At 43.2% G+C, this 26,867-nt stretch overlaps 1 protein-coding gene across 1 annotated transcript in view; it reads left to right on the plus strand.

The window, feature by feature from the left end:
• The window catches only part of PKD1 (polycystin 1, transient receptor potential channel interacting), a 372,995-nt gene that overhangs the window by 243,821 nt on the left and 102,307 nt on the right, over window positions 1–26,867 (plus strand). Inside the window, exons 23-24 of the mRNA XM_069209747.1 lie at window positions 17,325–17,924; window positions 20,019–20,175. Of these exons, the coding sequence (XP_069065848.1) occupies window positions 17,325–17,924; window positions 20,019–20,175 (757 nt within the window). The remainder of the gene's footprint in view (window positions 1–17,324; window positions 17,925–20,018; window positions 20,176–26,867) is intronic.

The raw sequence follows: 26,867 nt of genomic DNA on the forward strand, positions 1-26,867 counted from the left end.
TGGTGGTAGTCAGCCATGGTGGTGCCGATTTTGGCCCTGCCATGCTGATCATGTCTCCTCTTTCAAGGCAGTGCAGTGGCCACCCTGCAAGCACCCTCAGAATGCGCACTGTCTGCTGTGCAGACAGTGTGCATTCCGAAAGTGCTTGTGTGCGACAGCAATGGCCTCGTCTCCCCAAGGGAGCCGAAGCCAATGCCGCTGCATTGTTTTCACCGGGCTGACAGGCGGAAACATTCTATTATTATGTTTCCACCTGTCAGTCTGGTGCAAACATTGTAACACAACAGGGGGTGAGGCCGCTGGCTTGACAGCGGCCTCCTCTCCATGAGTATGGTGGTCCAACGATTGGACTACCAAACTCGTAATTGGGCCCTAAGACTTAGAGCCTCATTACGAGTCTGGCAGTCTTACAATCTCCAGACTTGCAGTGGCCGTCAGATTGCCGCACGCCAGGCTCTGCCCTGCAGTGGTTTCCTCTCCACAGGGCTGGCAGGCTGGGAGCCAGTCTGACAACCTCATATTGAGGCCCTTAATATTTCATAGAAAACGTTTTCTTCACTTTAAATTCCCCCCATTAAAAACAAGCATTTACAACGCAATAGGTCTTTAATTTTCTTGCGTTAGAGCTATTGGCATTGTAAATTCAGAACTGGACTTTTCTTGCCACATAAATTGGTCAACTCTGTCTCATAATTTTGTCTTTTCCTGCCATGTTTTGGTGGTCACTGGCAGCTACTGACATCAGAAATCACAAGCCCTTGAGGAGAGACGAGAAGATGACGGTACTACCTCGAGTTGTGTAAACGTGTGAACAGAAATTGGAAAATAAGGCTGAAAAAGTATTTTCTTTTTATTTTAACAGAATGAAAAGTCTTACAAGCATTCTTGCCTCGCATTTCAACAAAGCTCTAATGAAGTTAACAGTAGCAAAGCAGCCTGAGAAGATTTATGGCCCCAATGAAGGAGATAAGCAATGCACTGTGTGTGGATGTCTCCCAGGGGCTGGCAGGGAGGGGCCCTGGAGAGAGAGACTCGAAATGCGAGGCTAAGCAAGTTTTACATCATTGCTTGTAGGTCTAGCTGCATTCTAGCAGAAAGGGCATATTGTGGCTTTCATGAGCAGTGAGTTAAATGCCCCGTGTTTCTTTTGTAAAATAAGCTTATTTTAGGAGCCAGAGGTAAATGAGGACAGCACTAGAATAAAGCCAAAACAAATGACAGCGAAATGGGAGGAGGTGGGAGGAACAAAATGCTGCAATAAAATGCAGGCAGCTGCAAGCCTAAAAAACCTTCTTTGAAAAGCGAGCAACAAAGAAATGATAAAGTAGTCTGTTACAGCAACAGATGAAGAAACCAAAGTTGAATAATACAGTAGTTTGTCACTCCACTAAAACAGAAAAAGGAGGGAGAAAAAGGCAGAACTGACCACTAGCGAGCAAGAATTTTTAAAGGAAACTGCAACCAACAAATGAAATCGCTTTATGCCATAAGAAGTATACTAAAAGTGTACACGAGGTTGAACTCTTACGCTTGACCAAAAAATGACTATAATACAGTAATAAATATGGCACAGTGTCTACTGGCCTTGGGAGTAAAAAGACCTGCTGCTTGTAAATGAGACACTTTGAAATGGGAGAAAATTAAAATGAAGACTTAATCATTAAGGTAACTTTTCATTTAAATTTTCTCCCATGGAAAGGCATTCAGAAACATCATTTTGTTCTCAAATTCCAACACTGAGTTGGAAATGACTCTTATTTAAGAGTTATATGCTTCAGTTCTTCACCTCTGTGTACCAACCTGCCCCATATATCTGACTGAGCCCTGCTCATAAACAGGCCCTGGAAGCTGCTGCCTGATGATAATGATGTAAAGTAAACAAAGCCTTCCCTTAACTTTAAAACAAAAATGTGACCCTGTACTTTGATTATTTAAGAATGAACTCAAGGCGAGCTACTCTGAAGTTGTGTGGAAGCTACTGGTAACTTGTGGTCAATTGGTTGGAGACACCTGGCTGGGAACGACAAACCTACTGTGCAAGCTTGTGTTAGGATGCAGATGGTCACAATTCCACTCCAAAACTCCACTTAATTTCACTTGATGAACAATGTCTGAACAAAAGCAACATCAGTAATGAAATGTAAACTATGTGTAGAGGTAGTGACAGGGACTACATTAACTTAAATAGCTATGGGAGCAGAATAGAATGAAAACCACCCTCTGGGAACTCGGCTAAAAAACTCAGATCTTTATATGGCAACATAAGGTTTTAACCAAAGAGAGTTTTTCTTGCCTTTCAAACTCGGTATCTTGTATTAGCCTACACACCCACCTTGATGAGGTCCACCCCAGAGGCCTCCACTAAAAATTACCTTTCTTTTTCAATCCCACTGAAAAATATGTCTAATTCCATAGGATATTGCTGCCTTCTCCTAAACTAGGGGTAAAACGGCTGAAGAATAACAATACTTTCATATTGACTGATTTTAAGATGGTTTCACTGATGGCAAAATGTAAATCCACTACAGTTCACATCTGCTTACATTTTGGTACTTGTTAGACATGCTAAAGGCTATAAGATGTGAACGATCATCTGTTGGTCTGAATGAGGCAGTGGTCTGGCATTCTTATTTCTCTTTCTAAGACAATTTCTCAGTAGCCAGTTTTTGAAATGTGGTGAGTAGTTGTCTCCCTAATATGCACTAGACAAGCTTCCAAGCGAGTCTTTGGTAAAGTGTCTTGGAGATGTGTTTTCATTTGCCTTACATCCCTCAGTTAACTGATATTTATCAGTTATTCCGTAACCTACTCCCTCCATCTTAGGCCTAATCAGTTTGTAAGTCATATATGAATTCTGTCCAGAGTGATTATAGGTAGGAAGCTGCCAGTTTCGCCACATCACCATTGCTTCATTTAACCAAGAATTAAAAAGGAACATAGGGACTCATTACGAGGCTGGCGGTCTTAAGACTGCCAGCCTTACGGTGGCGGTCCAACCGCCACATTAAGACCCTGGCGGTCAGACCGCCACGGTACCCCCGTCTCCACCAGGATCGGTGATCCTGATGTACTGATAGTGGCTGAGATCACTATCAGTGCCGCCCTGCTGATTACAACCTGGTTCTCCGCCAGCCTTTTCATGGTGGTTTTACTGCCATGAAAAGGCTGGCGGAGAACAGATGCAAGGGGCCCCTGCACTGCCCGTGCACTTGGCCTGGGCAGTGCAGGGATCCCCTGCCCAACACACTTGCAGAACATTGCGAGGGTGCTGGTGCCCCCTGCAGTGACAGAATTGCTGCCGGCTCGATTTTGAGCTGGAGACAATGCTGCTACCAGTTTCCCTCTAGGCGAGGTTTCTGCCCGTAAGCCTAGCAGGAAACTTGTGATGGGTCTGGCGGGATGTTGCCAGTGTGGCGGCAATCCCTTCGGAAGTTTGCCGGACGGGAAGACCCATCCGCCGAACTCCTAATCAGGCATATAGTGCTCTTCTGCCTGACTTGAGAGGGTTTAAAGAGTTATTAGGTCATAATTTCCTACAGATTCACAGACTTTCTTTGTCGAGTACCTGACCTCTAATGTTGCATGGTTTTCATCTGTGAAGAAAGTAACCTCCACTTACTAATGGAATGGAGAGAACACACACAGTGTTCTATTTGGAGACTCATAACATTTAAACTGGAAGCCCACACATGATCCAGGATATGAACCTTCACATGAGTGGATCAGTGACATAATATCGAGTACAAAAATTTCGGGATACACAAATATTGTGTCAAAAATATTGTTGACACAAATATTGTATATATATATATATATATATATATATATGTTCAATGGCATGTGTAGCTGCAGATACACATGCTGTGCACATCCCGCCATCTGGTGTTAGAATCTCGGAAAAATCGTTGGTATTGTTTGCGTTCGGTATCGGGTTAGTTACAACAGATCGACACCGAATTAAGAAGAGCTCCGGTAGCCCTTTGTTTTTTTTTTCCATCCCCGTCGGGGCCTGGTCGGCCCGGCCATGTGTCTCTTCAAGACTGATGGAACGGACCCCATTCCGCTTCTGTCCAAAATGCCATAACAAGTATCCATATACAGATCAACATCTGGTCTGTAACTTGTGTTTGTCACCAGAACACAAGGAGGATACTTGTAAGGCCTGTCGAGCGTTTCGGCCCAGGAAGACACTCACGGACCGAAGAGCAAGAAGACTGCAAATGGCGTCGGCGCCGACAGGACAAGAGCGTTTCGAGGAGGAGGAAGAAACATTCTCCACCCAGGAGTCGGACTCTGAGGATATCGATCCCGAGGAAACGCCTAAAACCGTGAGTAAGACGTCGAAACCAAGAACTCACGAGAAAAGCGCCAAAACCCAGGGGACGCCACCGCCAACAGGCCATGGCTTAACCCAAAAAATAGGTGACCGTTCATCGGCACCGAAAAAGGGCGAGCTGGTGTCGAAGTCATCCGACTCCGGTCGAGATACCGGCACACAGCAATCTCGGGCCCGAGATAGTGGCTCAGAGAAGATTCGGCACCGAGACAGCGGCACCGAAACGGGTCGGCACCGAGAGATCACGACGCCGAAAGTAAAGAAGGTTTCGTCGGAGCCGAAAAAAGCAGTCGAAAAGGTTTCGGTACCGAAATATCCGGCCTCGGAACCGAAAACAAGTTCCTACACTGAGGAACAAGGACTGTCCACACAAATGAAGACACATAGGCCCTCATTACGACCCTGGCGGTATAGAACCGCCAGGGCCGCTGGACGGGGAGGCACCGCCGACAGGCCGGCGGTGCCCCACGGGGCATTCTGACCGCGGCGGCTTAGCCGCGGTCAGAGAAGGGAATCCCGCTGCCCCCAAGGAATCCTCCAAGCCGGCGCAGCTTGCTGCGCCGGCTTGGGGATTCCGACTCCCCCTCCCGCCATCCTGTTCCTGGCGGTTCTCCCGCCGGGAACCGGATGGCGGGAGGGGGAGTCGCGTGGCCCCTGGGGGCCCCTGCAGTGCCCATGCCAACGGCATGGGCACTGCAGGGGCCCCCGTAAGAGGGCCCCAAAATGTATTTCACTGTCTGCCTTGCAGACAGTGAAATACGCGACGGGTGCAACAGCACCCGTCGCACCTTCCCACTCCGCCGGCTCGATTACGAGCCGGCTTCATCGTGGGAAGGGAGTTTTTCCCTGGGCTGGCGGGCGGTCTTTTGGAGACCGCCCGCCAGCCCAGGGAAAAACTCATAATACCCTCCGCGGTCTTTTGACCGCGGAGCGGTATTATGGAGGGCTGAATTCTGGCGGGCGGCCTCCGCCGCCCGCCAGAATCAGAATGAGGGCCATAGATTTGGACAGGAATTAGAGACAATAGAGCCAGATCACAAACAAAGACGGCTCTTTATTCAAAAAGATACAGGGAAGATCAGCACTCTTCCTCCAGTCAAAATGAAACGCAAGCTTGCCTTCCAAGACAAGGACAAACAGCCACACGCAAAGGTGGCTAAACAAGTAACACCGCCACCATCCCCACATCACTCTCCGCAACCATCACCGGTAGCCACTCCACCAATGATGCAATCCCCAACTCATACAGGAATGAGTCAAGATGACCCTGACGCATGGGACCTTTATGACGCACCAGTGTCAGATAATAGTCCAGAATGCTATCCAGCTAAACCATCGCCACCAGAGGATAGTACAAGCTACGCACAGGTGGTGTCAAGAGCAGTGGCATTTCATAATGTCAGCCTTCATTCAGAGCCCATTGAAGACGACTTTCTTTTTAATACACTGTCGTCCACACACAGCCAATATCAGAGTCTTCCTATGCTACCCGGAATGCTAAAAAACTCCAAACAAGTGTTTGATGAGCCTGTTAAAGGGAGAGCCATTACTCCAAGAGTAGATAAAAAATATAAACCGCCACCAACAGACCCAGTGTACATTACACAACAGCTAACACCAGACTCTGTTGTAGTGGGAGCAGCGCGCAAAAGAGCCAACTCTCATACTTCAGGAGATGCACCACCTCCAGATAAAGAAAGTCGAAAATTCGATGCTGCAGGCAAAAGGGTGGCGGCACAGGCAGCAAACCAGTGGCGTATTGCAAATTCGCAAGCTTTGCTAGCCAGATATGATAGGGCCCATTGGGATGAGATGCAACACCTTATTGAACATTTACCCAAGGAGTTCCAAAAAATAGCGTAGCAAGTAGTAGAAGAAGGACAGGGTATCTCCAATAATCAGATACTGTCAGCAATGGATGCTGCAGACACAGCTGCTAGAACTGTCAACACAGCTGTAACAATAAGGAGACATGCATGGCTGCGTACATCAGGATTTAAACCAGAGATACAGCAAGCTGTGCTGAATATGCCATTCAACGGACAGCAGTTGTTTGGGCCGGAGGTGGACACTGCGATCGAAAAACTTAAGAAGGACACTGACACGGCCAAAGCCATGGGCGCACTCTACTCCCCACAGAGCAGAGGCACATTTCGAAAGACACAATTTCGAGGGGGGTTTCGAGGGCAAACCACAGAAGCCACAACCTCACAAACAAAGCCCACTTACCAGAGCCAGTATCAGCGGGGAGGTTTTCGGGGACAATATAGAGGGGGACAATTTCAAAGGAATAGAGGAAAGTTCCAAAGTCCCAAAACTCCTCCAAACAAGCAGTGACTTTAAGGTCACAAATCCCCAACACATAACACCTGTGGGGGAGACTAACCAAGTTTTACAAACATTGGGAGGAAATAACAACAGACACTTGGGTCTTAGCAATTATCCAGCATGGTTATTGCATAGAATTCCTCAAATTCCCTCCAAACATCCCACCGAAAACACACAATATGTCAAAACAACATATAGATCTTCTAGGACTAGAAGTTCAGGCATTGCTACAGAAAGAAGCAATAGAGTTAGTACCAAAACAACAAATAAACACAGGAGTTTACTCCCTGTATTTTCTGATACCCAAAAAAGACAAGAGTCTGAGACCTATACTAGATCTCAGAACATTAAATACCTACATCAAATCAGATCACTTTCACATGGTTACATTACAAGACGTAATCCCACTGCTCAAACAACAAGACTACATGACAACACTAGACCTAAAGGATGCATTTTCCATATACCAATACATCCTGCACACAGAAAGTACCTAAGGTTTGTATTCCAAGGGATACATTACCAATTCAAAGTGTTGCAATTCGGAATAACAACTGCGCCAAGAGTTTTTACAAAATGCCTAGCAGTAGTAGCTGCACATATCAGAAGGCAGCAAATACATGTGTTCCCGTATCTAGACGATTGGTTAATCAAAACCAACACGCTAAGACGGTGTTCACAACACACAAAATATGTCATAGAAATCCTCCACAAACTAGGTTTCTCAATCAACTACACAAAGTCACACCTTCTGCCGTTTCAAACACAGCAATACTTAGGAGCAACAATCAACACAGCAAAAGGGATTGCCACTCCAAGTCCACAAAGAGTTCACAAATTTCACAATGTGATACAGACCATGTATCCAAATCAAAAGATACAAGTCAAACTGGGGATGAAACTACTAGGCATGATGTCTTCATGCATAGCCATTGTCCCAGACGCTAGGGTGCACATGCGGCCCTTACAGCAGTGCCTAGCATCACAATGGTCACAAGCACAGGGTCAGCTTCTAGATCTGGTGTTGATAGACCGCCAAACATACATCTCGCTTCAATGGTGGAACAGTATAAATTTAAACCAAGGGCGGCCATTCCAAGACCCAGTGCCACAATACGTAATAAAAACAGAAGCTTCCATGATAGGGTGGGGAGCACACCTCAATCAACACAGCATCCAAGGACAATGGGACATACAGCAAAAACAGTTTCACATAAATCACTTAGAACTGTTAGCGGTATTTCTAGCGCTCAAAGCATTTCAACCCATAATACGCCACAAACACATTCTTGTCAAAACAGACAACATGACAACAATGTATTACCTAAACAAACAGGGAGGCACACAGTTGTGTCTCCTAACACACAAAATATGGCATTGGGCGATTCACAACCACATTCGCCTAATAGCACAATTTATTCCAGGAATTCAGAACCAGTTAGCAGACAATCTCTCTCGGGATCACCAACAGATCCACGAATGGGAGATTCACCCCCAAATACTAAACACTTACTTCCAAATGTGGGGAACACCACAAATAGATCTATTTGCAACAAAGGAAAACTCAAAATGCCAAAACTTCGCATCCAGGTACCCACAAGATCAGTCTCAGGGCAATGCGTTATGGATGAGCTGGTCAGGGATATTTGCTTACGCTTTTCCCCCTCTCCCACTCCTTCCATATCTAGTAAACAAATTGAGTCAAAACAAACTCATACTAATAGCACCGACATGGGCAAGACAACCTTGGTACACAACACTACTAGACCTCTCAGTAGTACCTCATGTCAAACTACCAAACAGACCAGATCTGTTAACACAACACAAACAACAGATCAGACATCCAAATCCAGCATCGCTGAATCTTGCAATTTGGCTCCTGAAATCCTAGAATTCGGACCCTTATACCTCACACAACAATGTATGGAGGTCATAAGACAAGCTAGGAAACCTACCACTAGACACTGCTATGCAAATAAGTGGAAAAGATTTGTTTATTACTGCCATAATAATCAAATTCAACCCTTACACGCATCTGCCAAAGATATAGTAGGATACTTACTACAATTGCAAAAGTCAAAGCTAGCTTTCTCTTCAATAAAGATACATCTTACCGCAATTTCAGCCTACCTGCAAATTACGCACTCAACTTCATTATTTAGGATACCAGTCATAAAAGCATTTATGGAAGGCCTAAAGAGAATTATACCACCACGAACACCACCAGTTCCTTCATGGAACCTCAACATTGTCTTAACACGACTCATGGGTCCACCTTTTGAGCCCATGCACTCTTGTGAAATGCAATACTTAACATGGAAAGTTGCATTTTTGATTGCCATCACATCTCTAAGAAGAGTGAGTGAAATTCAAGCATTTACCATACAAGAACCATTTATTCAAATCCACAAGCATAAAGTAGTTCTACGGACAATTCCACATTTTTTACCAAAAGTGATCTCACCGTTCCACTTGAATCAAACGGTAGAATTACCAATGTTCTTCCCACAGCCAGATTCTGTAGCTGAAAGAGCACTGCATACATTAGACATCAAAAGAGCGCTAATGTACTACATTGACAGAACAAAACTAATTCGAAAAACCTCATACAGGGAATCCAATTTCTAAACAAGGCATTGCTAGATGGATAGTTAAGTGTATTCAAACCTGCTATCTTAAAGCAAAGAGAGAGCTGCCTATTACACCAAAGGCACACTCAACCAGAAAAAAAGGGGCTACCATGGCCTTTCTAGGAAATATTCCAATGAACGAAATATGTAAGGCAGCAACATGGTCCACGCCTCATACATTTACCAAACACTACTGTGTAGATGTGTTAACTGCACAACAGGCCACAGTAGGTCAAGCTGTACTACGAACATTATTTCAAACAACTTCAACTCCTACAGGCTGAACCACCGCTTTTGGGGAGATAACTGCTTACTAGTCTATGCACAGCATGTGTATCTGCAGCTACACATGCCATCGAACGGAAAATGTCACTTACCCAGTGTACATCTGTTCGTGGCATTAGTCGCTGCAGATTCACATGCGCCCACCCGCCTCCCCGGGAGCCTGTAGCCGTTTAGAAGTTGATCTTGAACATTTGTAAATTTGTAAATATATTACTTTAAACTTCATTATGTACATACGTTTTCACTCCATTGCATGGGCACTATTACTAGCATACACAACTCCTACCTCACCCCCTGTGGGGAAAACAATCTAAGATGGAGTCGACGCCCATGCACAATGGAGTCGAAATGGGAGGAGTCCCTCGGTCTCGTGACTCGAAAAAATACTTCTTCCAAGAAAAACAACTTGTAACACTCCGAGCCCAACACCAGATGGCGGGATGTGCACAGCATGTGAATCTGCAGCGACTAATGCCACGAACAGATGTACACTGGGTAAGTGACATTTTCCATATATATATATAGTGTAAACTACAAATATATCCATTCACAGTAGCATTGTGTAAAATAGGACAACATTTTTTCATTAAATAGACAGTATAAAATAGTAAATGTTAAATATCTTTATACATAACACAAATATTTTGTATATTCAATAAATGTAATTAACATTTGTTATTAAAAATAAATATTTACTACTATAAACATACACACATATATATATAAATATATTTATGTATGTTTATATATGTGTGTATATATATATATATATATATATGTATGTATACATGTTCGATGGCATGTGTAGCTGCAGATACACATGCTATGCACTGTTCCTGCCATCTAGTGTTGGGCTCGGAGTGTTACAAGTTGTTTTTCTTCGAAGAAGTCTTTTCGAGTCACTGGACCAAGTGACTCCTCCCTTTCGGCTCCATTGAGCATGGGCGTCGACTCCATCTTAGATTGTTTTCTTTCCGCCATCGGGTTCGAACGTGTTCCTCTACGCTCTGTGTTTCGGTTCGGAAAAGATAGTTATCCATCGGAAAATTCGACGGTATTGTTTGCTCTCGGTACCGGGTTAGTGCTAGCACATCGACACCGAAGAAAGAAAAGTTCCGGCAGCCCTTCGGGGTTTCCACGCCTCGGCGGGGCCTGGTCGGCCCGACCGCGTCCATCTTCAACGCTCATGGACCGGACCCCCTTACGCTTCTGCCCCAGCTACCACGCAAAGTATCCTTATACAGACCAGCAATCTGTGTTTGTCCCCCGAACACAAAGAGGATACTTGCGAGGCCTGTCGGGCATTTCGATCCAAGAAGACACTGCGGGATCGTAGAGCTCGAAGACTCCAAATGGCGTCGACACCAGCCGGACACACCGACGTCGAAGAAGAGGAGACATTCTCCATTCGAGATTCAGACTCGGACGAGTCCGAGAGTGAGCAGCCGAAGACGCAGCAAACCGTGAGTAAACCAGCCCCGGCAAAAACTAATTCAAAGATCATGAAGGCCCAGGGGACGCCACCGCCAACAGGCCATGGCTTTACCCGAAAACACAGTGACCAAACATCGGCACCGAAAAAGGCCTCCCAGCAGCCGAAGACATCCGACTCCGGTCGAGATACCGGCTCCGAACAGACTCGTCCCGAGATACCAGCTCCAAACAGACTCGGCACCGAGAGTTCGGCACACCGAAAGTCAAAAAGGTTTCTTCGGAGCCGAAAAAGACTGTCGAAAAAATTTCGGTACCGAAACATTCTTCCTCGGAGCCGAAACAAAGCTCCTATACAGAGGAACAAGGCCTTTCCACACACTTACAGAGCCACAGATTTGAACAAGAACTGGGCATGGGAGAGCCTGACCATACCCAAAGAAGGCTCCATATCCAAAAGGACACGGGGAAAATCAGAACTCTTCCTCCAATCAAAATGAAGCGGAAGCTCGCATTCCAAGAGGTGGAAATGCAGCCAAAGGCAAAAGTGGCAAAAGAGAAAACTCCACCACAATTTTCGCCACAACAATCACCAATACATTCGCCACATCTGTCCCCGGTAGCAACACCCCCAATGATGCAGTCACCAACGCACACAGGAATGAGTCAAGATGACCCGGATGCATGGGATTTGTATGATGCACCAGTCTCTTACAATAGTCCCTAATGCTACCCGGCAAGACCTTCACCACCTGAAGACAGTACTGCTTACATGCAAGTGGTTTCCAGGGCAGCTACATTTCATAATGTAGCATTGCATGCAGGACCCATAGAAGATGACTTCTTGTTCAACACTCTGTCATCTACGCACAGCCAATACCAAAGCTTGCCAATGCTGCCAGGCATGTTAAAACATGCTAAACAGGTGTTTCAAGACCCAGTCAAAGGCAGAGCCATCACACCTAGGGTGGAGAAGAAATATAAACCTCCCCCTACCGACCCTGTGTACATCACACAACAATTAACTCCAGATTCATTGGTAGTAGGAGCAGCCCAAAAAAGGGCGAACTCACAAACTTCTGGATACGCACCACCGCCCGACAAAGAAAGTCGGAAATTCGATGCCGCAGGCAAAAGGGTGGCAGCACATGCAGCCAATCAATGGTGAATTGCCAATTCTCAGGCTCTTCTAGCAAGATACCACAGGGCACTTTGGGATGAAATGCAACATCTCATTCAACACCTTCCCAAAGAGTTCCAGAAACGTGCCCAACAGGTTGTCGAGGAGGGCCAAAGTATCTCCAACAACCAAATAAGGTCGGCCATGGACTCAGCAGACACGGCAGCCAGAACAGAATACACAGCGGTAACCATTCGGAGACACGCATGGCTACAAACCTCCGGATTTAAGCCCGAAATTCAGCAAGCAGTGCTAAATATGCCATTCAATGAACAACAACTATTTGGGCCCGAAGTGGATACAGCGATAGACAAACTGAAGAAAGACACTGACACGGCCAAAGCCATGGGCGCGCTCTAATCCCCACAGAGCAGAGGCACTTTTAGGAAGCCGCACTTTAGAGGGGGGTTTCGGGCCCAGACCAGAGAGCCTTCCACCTTACAAGTCAGACCCACATATCAGGGCCAATATCAGAGAGGAGGTTTTCGAGGACAATATAGGGGTGGACAGTTCCCTAAAACAAGAGGGAAATTCCAGAGCCCAAAAACCCCACAAACTAAACAGTGACTTCAACGTCACAAACCCCCACCACACAACACCAGTGGGGGGGAGACTCACAGATTATTACCACAACTGGAAACACATAACTACGGACGCGTGGGTCCTAGCCATTATCCAACATGGTTATTGCATAGAATTCCTACATTTGCCACCAGATGTGCCTCCAAGAGCACACATCATGTCCAAACAACACTTAGATCTCTTACAACTAGAAGTCCAAGCATTGTTACAAAAAGAAGCAATAGAAATAGTACCCAACCATCAAAAAGGAACAGGTGTTTACTCCCTGTATTTCCTAATTCCAAAAAAGGACAAAACACTGAGACCCATATTAGACCTCAGAACACTAAGGAGGTCATTCTGACCCCGGCGGGCACCGCACAGCATGTGTATCTGCAACTACACATGCCATTGAACAGAAAATGTCACTTACCCAGTGTACATCTGTTCGTGGCATGAGTCGCTGCAGATTCACATGCACCCTACCGCCTCCCCGGGAGCCTGTAGCCGTTATAAGTTGATGAAACTTGTACATTTATAAATTTGTAAATATATAATATTTTTTATACACATTATGTACATACATACTCACTCCATTGCATGGGCACTTTTACTATATACACAACTCCTACCTCACCCTCTGCGGGGAAAACAATCTAAGATGGAGTCGACGCCCATGCACAATGGAGGGAGGAGTCCCTGGGTCTCATGACTCGAAAAGACTTCTTCGAAGAAAAACAACTTGTAACACTCCGAGCCCAACACTAGATGGCAGGATAATGCACTGCATGTAAATCTGCAGCGACTCATGCCACGAACAGATGTACACTGGGTAAGTGACATTTTCCATATACATATATATATCATACAATTTTAAAAGTAATCAAAAAAGAATTTAAAAAAATGTAAATAGTGATGAATATATTAAACTGGAAATAATAGCATTATACCTCATAGATATAAATGTTACTATTCCCACTCTAATTGTTCAACATTAGGGAAAGCATTGGACTCCGTACGGGTCAAATTTATTATTCCCACTCCAATCTGTGCAACAGTATTGAAAGTGCTGGAATTGGAAGGGTCAAATGTACTTTTCCCGCTCCAGTCTGTGCAACAGTAGGTAAAGTGCTGGACTTAGGAGGGGTAATATTTACTATTCCCACTGCAGTCTGTGCAACAGTCGGGAAAGCGTTGGACTCCAGACGGGTCAAATACACTTTTCCCACTCCAGTCTGTGCAATAGTAGAGAAAGTGTTGGCCTCAGGAGGGGTAATATTTACTATTTCCACTCCAGTCTATGCAACAGTAGGGAAAGCGTTGAACTCTGGATGGGTAAAATTTACTATTTGCACTCCAGCCTGTGCACCAGTAGGGAAAGCGTTGGACTCCAGTTGGGTAAAATTTACTATACTCACTCCAGTCTATGCAACAGTAGAGAAAGTGTTGGAAAGAAGAATGTAGTTCATTTAAAATACATAACATAATTTAATAACTCTATTAATTCACTAAAGTACAAATATTAAAATACAAAAATGATATATACAAATTTAAACAAGATTTACACATTTTAGTTATTAAGTTTTTAAAAACAAATTAATATCAACAAAAAAGTTATTGATTGATTACGTTCCCACACGATATTAAAAGACAATTAAAATAACATTGTCTAACAAAAATTAATTTCAATAAATATATAATATATAATTGATAATTATTGCTTAAATAACTTCCTATAACATATAACGTTAAAAATATAAATATTGAAAAATTACATGATTATAAATCAATTAAATATTTTAATAAAAATGAATAATTAATTAGTAACTAATTATTACTTAACTGCCCACCCTATGCACCTACAAACCAAACAACACACAGCTCAAATATAAAATTAAAATATAATAATTCCAAAATCAACATGATTAATAATCAGTGTAAAAACTATTGTTAAATTTATATTTAATTAATATTCAATTGCTTAAGTACTTTCCCACCTTATACCCCTACAAACCCAACACATAATATATAACATGATATATATAATTATTTGACTAACAATTAGCATATTTATAATTCAATTAAATATTTTGATCAAATTAATAATTAATTAATAATGAATTAATTAATACCTAATTATCAATGAGTACTTAATTAACTTCCCAGCCTATATCCCTACAAACCCAACAATCTGCAACTAATATTTAACATAAAAAATATAACTATTAAATTATTTGCATAATCATAATTCAACTAAATATTTTATTAAAAATTAATAATTAATCAATAATTAATTGTCAATTAACTTCCCACCCTATACCCCTGCAAACCTAAGAACCAACTAATAATATATAACATAAAAAATATAAGTATTCACCAATTTGCATAATTAAAATTCAATTTAATATTTAATAAAAAATGAATAATTAATTAATAAATTAATATATAAACTTAATTAATTTCCCACTATATACCCCTGCAAACCTCACAACACTATTGGTCTTATTACAACCTTGGCGGATGGGCTACTCCATCACAAAAGTGGCGGATATCCCACCCGCCGTTTTAAAAGTTCTATAGGATATAATGGAACTTGTAATACAGCGGACGGGATATCTGTCATTTTTGTGACAGAGTAGCCCATCTACAAGGTCATAATGAGGCCCTATATATTAACAGTTAAATTAAAAAAATAGTTAACTCAAAATTTCAAACTATATTAAAAAAAATTAACAACAATCATACAAAAAAGATATACAATTAAAAGATGATTAAAACACAAAGATAATAAAACATATTTTGCCACTATATTATTGTAAACGATATTAAGACACAGATATTATTGCAAAAGATATTACTTACCTAAAAATCAATATTAATGTCAACAATATTTCTGCATCACAATATTTCTATGTAACAATTTAAAAAAGTCGCTATTTTTGTAAATCAATATTTTTTAGCCGTTAATTTGTCCAAACACCACATGGGTTGGAGCCTGAACATGCATGATATGCCTAATTTAGAGAAGACAGTAGCTTTCAAAATTCGGTATTGGTGTCTGCTGCTGCCATATCATTTATATATCACTTAAGTGCCCGTCAATAAGTAAACAATCACAGGTAACATAACTACAACAAATTCATTCACAAAAATCTTAAAGCGATGTTGCTTGAATAACCTGGTGCACGACAGGTTACAATTACAATTATTGTTACAATTATTTGCATTTAGAAAATAACTGGCACTACGCATCCTACTTTTTTTTAAATCCTGTTCTCAAAAGGGATTATATACCTTTGAGACCACAGTGGCCAGCTGCGGGGATTAAACTTTGAACATGAATAGCCTCTTACATTTGATAGTGCCCTTCCTCAGCCCACTTACTTCTCCCTCACTTTACGGACACTACATCTCGGTCTCAGAGAAGACTTGAAAAGTGTCTGTCCCCCATTTTTAAGAGAGTACTAGAAGAAATTAGCAGAGTAAAGTGCATGTGTCCATGTAGAAAATAAATAGTACATTGTTTCTCATACTGCCCTTCCTCACTTCCTTGGTACGGCCCCTCGGCATCTGTATAACAATGGAGTGGGAGGATCATTTTCTGTTCTCACCAGAGTCTATTGTCTCTGACCTGTTGCCGATTTTATGTCTCACGGAGTCCTACCTGCCATGCTCTCTGAAGTTACAAGACCCATGTGTGCCCTTATGCAAGAGCAGAGCAGATACCTAGCCAAGCTACGCGGCTCTATTTAAACCACCATCAAGTACTTTTAAATTAATGTGATCTGTTTATGCCGGTTTTGTAGGAGTGGAGTTTGCGACTTTTGCCTCTACGTGGACAAAATTAGAAGCTCATAATGAATGTCCTAAGTAAAGGGTGTCCTTCCTGTATAATCTTTACAGTATCTTGTCACTTGGTTCTTTCTTCCAGACCTTCCTCACTACTGCTTTTTAAATACTTATTTGCCCTGCAGATCATCCCTCCTACTGGTCCTTCCTGTATCCATAATCCTGCTTCACACTCATAATATATCAGTCCCTTTATACTGTGCTCTATGTCTCTCCCTTTGTACCTTTATCAATATTGCCTCACACATTTACTCAAACTTTCTTTTTTCACCTCTTAAACTTTGCCTTTCCTGACACTTCTCTTCCTCTCTTTCTATGTTAATATTGATTTTCTTCCTTGTTTGCTTCTTTTTTTCTGTGTTTATCTAAGCATCTTTGTTGCTCTATTACTCACTCGTCCCAGTCAGTCTCTCTTTATGTCCCTCTTTTTAGCCTCTCTCTCTTCCTCTCTGTTTTTCTTACACTCTCCTTGTCTACCCAACCACCTCCACTACTCCTCTCCACCTCGCAGTCTCCTTTCCTCTATTTCTCTTTTACCCCACAAAGTGAACTTTTTCACTTTTTCACTTCCATTTCTTCCTCACCTCATTTCCGCAATATCCCGCTGTACCTCACCTCACACCGCCTACCTATTTCCAGGTAGGTCTTAGCCTACCTCTTTTCTTCTCTATATTCATGGGTCTTCTGCACATGACACATGTTTCTCAACTTTTTTCCCTGACAGGTGACTTGATACACTTGGTCAACACTGACTCCGGTCTGAAGACAGGCGATGTCTGCAGCAACGCTCACTCCCTTTCTGTGGCTTCCAAAGCATACAACCTCTCCTCGGACCTGATGCAAATTCTGATGAAGGGACGAGTGCTGAATGAGGAACCTCTCAAACTGGAAGGGGGTGAAATTGTTGCTCAGGGTAAACGGTCAGACCCCCTGAACCTGCTGTGTTACTCCCAGAAGCCTGGCTGCCAGTTCTCAATCCCAGAAGCCTTCAATAGCACCTTCTCTGACCAACCCGATGTCATCCAAGTCATATTTGGACTCAAGTCTAACCCGTTCCCCTTTGGCTACATCCACAACTATACAGTGTCCACAAAGGTGGCATCTATGGTCTTCCACACCCATAATGGGACACAGATCCCGGTGGAAAGCCTGGAGACTGGGAAAGCCATCACTGTAATGATCACCAACAGCACTGTGGACAGCAACATTACAGCCGGGAACACCACCATTGAGGGAAGAGGTTCTGTCAACGTTGTTATTCAGACTTCCGTTGGGAATCGAGAGGCTGGGCTGCACATACGGGTCACTTATAAAGTCTTAGATGGTAGGTCTTGTTGCTGTATTAAGAAAGCAACATTCAGTGGGTCTGTTCACTCTTTGGTAGTTTGTTATTGGTGGTGTGGCCTCATTAATGTCTTAAAATGACTTTTCTTTGTAACAGGACACAGTAAGTTGAATGGGGACTTAGAGGTTAAGAAATGAATACAAGTACTATTGAGCCTGGGACTCTATTTCTCAAAGTGGTACCTACTGGCTGTAGCTGTAAGTGGGAATGGAGAAAAAAGTGTTCCTGAGATGTCTTACAGTGACTGTTCCATGATGTTGGGGGTGATTGGGTGCAATAGATTTAAGGGTTTACATCCCCACCAGAAGGAAGAGCAACCTATTGCTTTTATAGTGACACTCACTGCCAATGGCAGCAAGGGGTTCCCAAGTTAACAGTTAAAGCCTATTCAGAAGGAGGAACAGCAAGAAATGTCCTTTAGGCCACACATGGGAATGCGTTTGAAATAATCCATAAAATACCGTGTTGGCCTGATTTGGGTGTGCTGCTTTTCTAACAAAGCTTTACAGGATAATTCAACCCTCTTAACGTTTGTATAAATGTAGATTTAATTCGGCCTTTAATGAAAGGGTGCTAAATATTGCTCTTACTGTGATGCTTCATGGCCCACTGAGGGAGGAAGGAGCTAGCAACAAAATGGTGGCTAGTTATTCTGTGGCACAGTGAATCATATAAGGGCATCATGTTGAGGTCAAAATGGCAAGAAGTCTTGACCAATCTGCTCCCATATAACTCCTTTGCCTAGTTTAATACAACTTCTGTTGAATTTATTTATTAGTGTGCGGAATGCATATACTGCTGAAACATACTGTGATTTAATCAGTCAAACGGTGTGAGAAATCACTTGTTGTGATGTATCATGGTTATAGGTCATGCAATGTCACGTCCTGCAATATCACTCTGAAAGTGAATGGCAGGTTTGATGTCTCTTCCCACAAGTCCTTGATTTTGATGAAATGCTACCAGTGACTTTCATAGCAGAAATATAGATAAGTATTCTAACCTTGTAAATGTTGGGATACACACAAATACAAAACACAAAGCTCTCCATTCTGTGATTCCACAACCAAAACACTCAAACAGGAGGGTTTATGGTCTTAACTCCAGAGCACCACACTCCAGCAGGGCAAAGTTCAAAGCCATTGGTGTGTGAGTACCAGAATACAAAGACACATAGGGCCCGATTACGAGGTTGGTGGTCTGAAGACCGCCAGGCTCACAGTGGCAGTCAGACCGCTGCAGCTGTGGCGGTCTGATCGCCACATTACGTCCCTTGTAGTCTGTCCTCCAGGGGACTGCGTCTCCGCCGGGATCTTTGATCCCGACGAGGTGACAGCAGTCTTGGTTGTGATCATCCAGGGCGGCGCTTAACTCAGTGCCGCCCTGCTGTTTACAACCTTGTTGTCCGCCAGCCTTTTCATGGCAGTGTGACCGCCATGAAAATGCTGGCAGAGAACAGGTGCAGGGGGCCACAGGGAGGCCCCTGTACTTTCCATGCCCATGACATGGGCAGTGCAAGGGTCCCCCTGCCCAGCACCCTTGAAATGTGCACTGTCTGCTGTGCAGGCAGTGCGTATTTCAAGGGTGCTGGTGCACCCTGCGTGTGGCAGCATTGCCGCCGTCTCAGTTATGAGCCAAGAACAATGCTGCTGCACCTTTCCCACTTGACTGACCGGTGGAAATATTGGTTTCGCCAGACAGCCCAGAGGGAAAGTTGTAATGGGGCCGGGGGGGAGACCTCCACCTCAACTGCGGTCTTTTCACCACAGGTCTAGGAGTTGGGTTTTCTGACCGCCAAACTTGTAATCAGGCCCACAGTCCAGGAATCTCACCCTGTTACTCTTAGAAAGTGTGCACTCTCAAACAGACAATCACACATATCCCAGACAACCTGTAGAGGCACAAACACAAAACCTCATGGATGTTTGGCATGCTCCTAGAATACAGCACAGGAATCCCATTAATTTTGCATACTCACATGCAGCATCATTGATTACACTAAAACAGCATTTTCTATGTCAAATCATAATTGTGAATGATGCTTATGCTAACTCCTTTTTTTTTTACCCCCAGAGCGTTACTTGTACAGTGAGAAGGAGCCTTTTATCACTGCATACCTTCATGAGTCCGCGAACCCCAATGAGTACAACTGCTCGGACATGAAGAAGATTCACGCTGAGGATTTCCAGGGATCTGATCACAAGCTTTACACGTTCTTAGTCTTCCCAGGGTAAGAGTTGTACGTGTTTGTAATCTCTCCCTTGCAAGAATTGTCCAACCCTTCATCCCGTCATTGAGTGTAAAAAAGACTCATTGTTCATCACTATAGAATGAAAAGCACATTTGTTATTTCTTTAGGGTAAAAATCATAATATTAATCTTTTTAGAATTCTAGTGTCTCGGTATTCCGTAGTCCACTGATGGCACACTATCTGCAGACTGGACCCACATAGCTTCTTTATAATCTGTCTGTCATCCAGAGATATACCTCAACCTTCTTGCTAACAACCAGCCTGTATGGATCATAAATGGTAGGTTAAAAGCCTTGACACCTCCCCATCCTGCTGACAGCCTCACCCAAAGTCTACCCTCCAGTGGCATACAGTTCATGTATGAGTGGACCTTAATTATATCAATTTAGCCCAAAAGTGTTCATTCACAGTTTACCACTATAAATCAGTGGTCATATGGCAGCACTAACAAACTTTGTTCATATCTCAACTACCCATTTTGTCATTCTCCGTTCTGTGTGCTTCAAAATCGTCCCTGAAATACAGAGTCAAGGCAAGGAGGCAGTGTGGTTCAAGATCTTACCATTTGAATTAACCTGTACTTAACCTTCCTCAGATAGGATTTCTATTCTCCATATGCACTGTTGCCAACTTCAGAATTTATTTCATCTTCTTTGTTGCAGTGATCTCTCACCATTGTGGTAACAGCACTGCATTCTTAGTTAGATTCCTTGAATTCACTAGTCTCCTGCAGATTATAGGCAAAGAAATCAATTTCAACATTTGGGTCAGTAGATCAGAATCACAACAAGGCTTAACCAAAAATATGGATGTCTTTCAGTTTTAATGAACTATGTCAGGTGAACACATACAGTGGTCCTTCTTATGGAAATTGTACTCACTCATTTGGACCACAATCTTTGTCACACTATTCTGCATCTCCTACCACCTCTCCAACCTGCTACACAGTCCATTCTGTAGAACAGTCAATCTTAGAAACCCTTCACTTTCAGTTAATACAAAAAAACACCTCAGAGTTCAAGATAACCTACAGCACAATAAAGATATTTTCCTTGAATACCTGTAATCTCAAAAACTTCAGTGGAAAACTTCTAGCTCCACATCTCAATCTCATGAAACAAGCTCACCCCACTCAAAACTGGAACATCAAAGGCAGCAGTGCCTAATTTGTAAATAAAAATGTGCCGATGCGCAAAGCCCTCCTCTTAAACATGCGGCTGCTGCAATTAAATGTGCGAACACGGAATACTGAGACAGAGCAATCCTGAAGCCACCTCGGGCCTCTTCAATCCATTTAAACCCACCAACTCTCTCTTGCAGCTTTTTGCTTTCTCCCTTTGTGACGCTTTTTGTTTTTTGCTCCCTCCATCTTTCCCATAAGTGTCTTTTGCTCGCAGTAAATGCTTGTGCCTAAAAAATAAGCTCTGGCCCTCAAAAAAAAGTGCTGTGGCTGCGCTCCGGAAACAACAACCACACATTAAGCACTGAAAGGCAGGGATCAAAGTCATAAATAAGTGAAATAGAGTGCATCTGTCCGAGCTTATGCAAGTTAGCTATAACCTTGAATGTCTATAGCAAAAATCATTGGCTTATAAGGACAGGATTCAATGTAACAGGCACATTAGAATTTATCACAAATCAGATAAGAGAGCCCAAATAGCCTACCTTGCTAAACGTACTAGCAGGGGAGCAAAACTATCATGTTCAATATATTTAATAGCTTGCCTGCCTCATTCCGTAGGTGTGACTCAATAGCATTGCAAGAATTTTCCAATGTTCTTTGGTTATAAAAACCCTCATCTGTTTCAATGCATTGTACACATTTTACATTTTGCATTGGGAAAGTGGAATCATCCTCGCATAAGGTGTCTTTTGGAGCACTTCAGTGATCACCCTTGTACTGTCTGCCATTTAATATTTATGTGCTCTGTTGGCAGAACTGTTTAAACTGTGTCAGACCAATCTCCAAATTTACACCGACAACTAAATGTATTTACAGCTTGATGACAGGTCAGTAAACGAGAAATCCATCATCACAAGCTTGTACCATGCTTTTCATTGGATGAAAGCTGAGATCCTGGTGTCTGGAGGCACAGAATACAGCTCTCTGCCTTTCGACTGGCGTCCCAACTCAGGAACGCGACCATCCACCGTGCACAAAATGAGAAACCTGAGAGTTGTATTCAACTCTGTCTTCCTTTATTCTACAGTTGAATACAGTAGTCCATGGCATCAACCTCCAAGTTTCCCATCTTCATAAACTCCTCTCACTTTTTCAAGCTGACAACTGGGTGGAGCCAGAGAGAGTCATGGTCTTGGCACACATTGATCACTGTTGCAGTTGTTCACACTGTGGTCCCAAAGAAGCTAATCATCATGACACAAATGGTTTGAAATCAGCTGACTATTGCGTGCTGAAACTGAAAATGCACACCCGGTCTTGGAAGCTCTTCACTTGCTCCTAGTTGATGTGAGGATCTACCTAACATTTTGCATGGTGTTTTCTTTTTATTTTCTGAGCAGGTATTCTTTACCCAGCGCCCTCTCCTCTAGCAATAAAACATTAGTCAAAGGGCCTTGCCAGTGTAATTTAGCCAATATTTACTGAACAATTTCTCTGAATATTCACTGTAAGACCAACATTTGTTTCAGCCTTGCATTTCTAATACACAGATATATTTGCTCTCCTTTCTCACCTGTTTCATATTAATATTCTCCCTTCCACCTTCACTCCCCACTGCAGCACTGTTGCAGTTCCAAGGGTGCTGGTGCACCCTGCATCCTACAGCATTGCCGCCGGCTCAATTATGAGCTGGAGGCAATGCTGTAGTCTGTTTCCTGCTAGGCCAGCAGTGGAAACTAAGGTTTCCGCCTGCTGATCTAGTGGGAAACTCTTAATAGGCCCTGCGAGGAGGTAGCCAATATGCCGGCAACCTCCCTGTCAGAAGTTTGGTGGACTTCCAAACTCGTGATAAGGCCCTATGTTTTTAACACCACTGATGAAAGCTAGCAATAGGCTATATAATACAGTGAACTATCATTGCGATTGTTAAACACTACAAATATGAAAATATAGGAAATTAATAATCGTGTTTCTATTAAAGAATATGTTTTAACTATTGAAATACTCTTGCGAAGTGTAAAAATGAAATGAAATTAAGAAGTATACCAATAATAGTGAATTACATTTATTAGTTATTTACTTTAGATACATGTGTATATCGGCATAAGTGAGTTGGCTAACAGAGTAACAAGCTAGTTGTGTTTACAATAATGCGTCTATCTAGCCATGACTTAGCATTGGTGAAACAAAGATATGTTTCGTTTTTGCATAGGTGTAACAAGGTGGTCTGTGCAGTGAAAACACAATAGTGTTTCTTGAACAATGCATCTCTAATTATACCCTTTGTAATAGATGTTTATGGAAGATAGCCATTCTTGCATATTAAGACTGCTTCCTCTTGAAATAGTAAAAGGAGGAATTCCGTTTAATACCTGAAGGACAGTATTCATCTAATGGATGGTGATCCCTTCCATAATTAGTAGGGAGGTTATGGTTAGTGAAGGTCTCACCCCCTAATGAAATTGCACAAGGCCAGCAGAGATAAAATCTGATTTGCATGGGTCAATGGATGGGCGCCAAGTATGGCAATTTCTTTTCTGTAGTGTAAAAGGAAACAGCAGAGAAGGAAGTGTTTTATATGAGAGTAGAATAGATGAATGATGACTCATCAATCTAAGAGTCAAAAAAATCGAAATGGACCCAGGAAGCTTGATAATATCTGGACAAATTAGCAAAGTAGCAGAATGTTTTCCCAAGTTGAGAATTGCTGGGAATGATATCCTTGAAGGGTAAGGAATATGGTTTCTTGGAAGGAACTTAAAGGCAATGGTGAGTTAGTGAAGAGAAGGGTAAGTGGAGCATAGGTGTGAGGTTTTGGATTTAGGCCAAAGTTTTTCATTCTCTTGAAAGTAATAATAATAATTTATTTGTACCTCAGAAGGTTGAAAGACTAAAGTATCTTGCAAGGATACGAATCCGTGAGCTTTCAAGAATTCATATCCATGAGCCATTATGAACAGCAGACATTGCAAATTACTTTGGAGGTTAGAAAAAGGACTATTCACCAGAGTCTATGGAGCTGTGGAAAAGTGTGTAAAGGCTGCCTAAAGTGTGTGACTGACACAGCAGAAGTGAGACTTGTGGTGTTGCAGTAGTAAATTTGAACACTTTGATCTTGATTCACAAAAGTAAATTTACACGTCTACATTTACTGCTGCTCCACCTAGGTGTAAACTACACTTATTGGCTATTGACAATTTCTTGAGTGTATATTTACACTGAAGTGTCGATTTACATGTCTCCACCCCCTAGTGGAACCTCCTGCAATGGGATTACAAGTGTAAACGTGCTACAACTTTTGACACATAGGTGAAGAGCTCCGCCTCAGTCAAAAGAAAAACACTAACATTTACTATGAATAAAAAATTATTAAATACATCTTAATATAAATTTAAAGCATTTATTATAGGCCTAAAACTGTTAAAATAAATGCTAAAGCATAGCAACTCATTAAATTAAACATGTAGTAAATAAATAAAATATATGTTCGATGGCATGTTTTGCTGTAGATACACATGCTCTGCATACTGCCTTCTAGTGTTGGGTCTGGAGTGTTGCAAGTTCTTTTTCTTAGAAGAAGCATTTTCGAGTCACAGGATCAAGTGACTCCTTCTTCTCATGATACTGTACATGGTCATCGACTCCTTTGTTAGATTGTTTTCTCTCCACCGTTGGATTCTGATGTCTTCGCTACGTCTTTCGACTCACTCCAGTTTGAGATGTTTGAGATGTTTCCTTCGTTCTGTCTTTTCGTAATCAACGGTATTGTTTCTCGGTCTTGTGTTTCCATCCTCGCGTTCATCTCCACTCGTCGGTCTGAGCACCGACCATCCCCTCCTTGGTTACCTCACCCGTTTCAGGCCTACCTCACCACATGGCATCAAGATTATGCTGAGCTGATGGGACAGACACCATTTTGTTTCTGTCCTTGGTGCCACTCTAAATTCCCCCACAGCAACCAACATCTGGTGTCTAATTTGTGCCTCTCCCCCGATCAACAGGAAGCTACCTGCGATGCCTTAAAATTCTTCCAGTTGAAGAAGACCCTTCGGACTGAAGAGCTTGTTGGTTGGAGATAGCGCACAAGACTCTGGATGACAGTCCAGGCATCTTTGGGGAGGATCACTCCCAGAAGAATCCTAAACAAGAGGAGACCTTCTCCATCCAGGATTCCGACTCCGACATCCAGTCAGATATCGAATGCTACAAGGTGACATCAGCACAACCTGTGAGTACCATGGACCCTCCTGCCCAAGCTAAGACTGCTAAAAAGCCCATTACAGAGGTCGCCGGACCACCACTGCCACCAGGCCATGGACGGCTCCAAAAAACTGCTTCAGCTGGCCCGCCCCCTCCAACTTGGCTCTGAAGATAGCCAAGACCACAACACCATCTTCGGCATCGACCTCCAGCTCCCTTGGTCTGAGTCATCTCGATCCGGACTTCTCCACCAAGTTCTTCGGCTCTGAAATGACCAGCTTCCACCTCTGCTTCAGTGCCAACAAAAGGATGCCGACTAAAGCTTTCGGTGCCAAAAACATGGGAGCCTTCAGAGCAGAAAGACTCCAGCCAGTCTTCAACTACGCCATCACTTGTTGAACATAATTTTGAACACAATGGACACTCGACAGCGCTGCCTTCAATTCCACTGGACACATTATTGCATCCCCACCTGTTATGTTGAAGAGCAAACTGTCCTTCCAGGAGGCTTTGGACACTTCTCCGCCTCCAAAGAAGGTCACCAAGGGCAAGGCTACCAGCAGACTTCACAAGCCTTCTCCTCTTCCTCATCCTTCTCCTGATCCACCTTCTCCACCTCCTCCACTCCCTACTTGTCCTCCACCTCCCTCCCCTCCTCATTCACCTCCCTCACCTACTGCAGGAGTTCTGACACCCCAGGGTTCCCCTTTATATACTGGGGAAGATTTGGGTGGGACACAGCAGGACTCTGATCCCATGTTCAGTACTGACCCGCACGACCCTCCCCACCAGAGGATAGTACATCCTACCAGAAGGTAGTAGATTGGGCAGCTGCATTCCATAATGTTGAGTTGCACAGGGACCCCATCAAGCAGGACTTCATGTTTAATACCTTTCCACCCACAGAAAGAGATATGCAGATTCTCTCTATGCTCCCTGGTATGCTTCGCAGATAAAAATTTTAAAGAACCTGTCTGCTCTGGGTTTATCACCCTTAGAGTAGATAAGAAATATAAACCTGCTCCCTCTGACTGAGTATACATCAGATCCGAGGGCCCTCCAGGTCCTAAAGTGACCACCACTGCAAGGTAATGGGCCAATAGTCAGGCCACAGGGGACTCTCCTCATCCATGTAAGGAGAGTAAGAAGCTGGATGCTGCCAGTAAACGGTTGGCTGCACAGGCAGAAAATCATTGGTGTATCACCAATTCACAAGCCTATCTAGCTAAATACAACTGGGCTGATCAGGTTGAGATGAAGGAGCTTCTCCAATTTCTCCCAGATAAACACCGCAAAAGAGGGTAGCAGATTGTTGCAGAGGGGCAATCACAAATAGCTTCATTCATT

Source organism: Pleurodeles waltl, chromosome 10, assembly GCF_031143425.1.
Source record: "Pleurodeles waltl isolate 20211129_DDA chromosome 10, aPleWal1.hap1.20221129, whole genome shotgun sequence".
Taxonomy (NCBI): Eukaryota; Metazoa; Chordata; class Amphibia; order Caudata; family Salamandridae; genus Pleurodeles; species Pleurodeles waltl.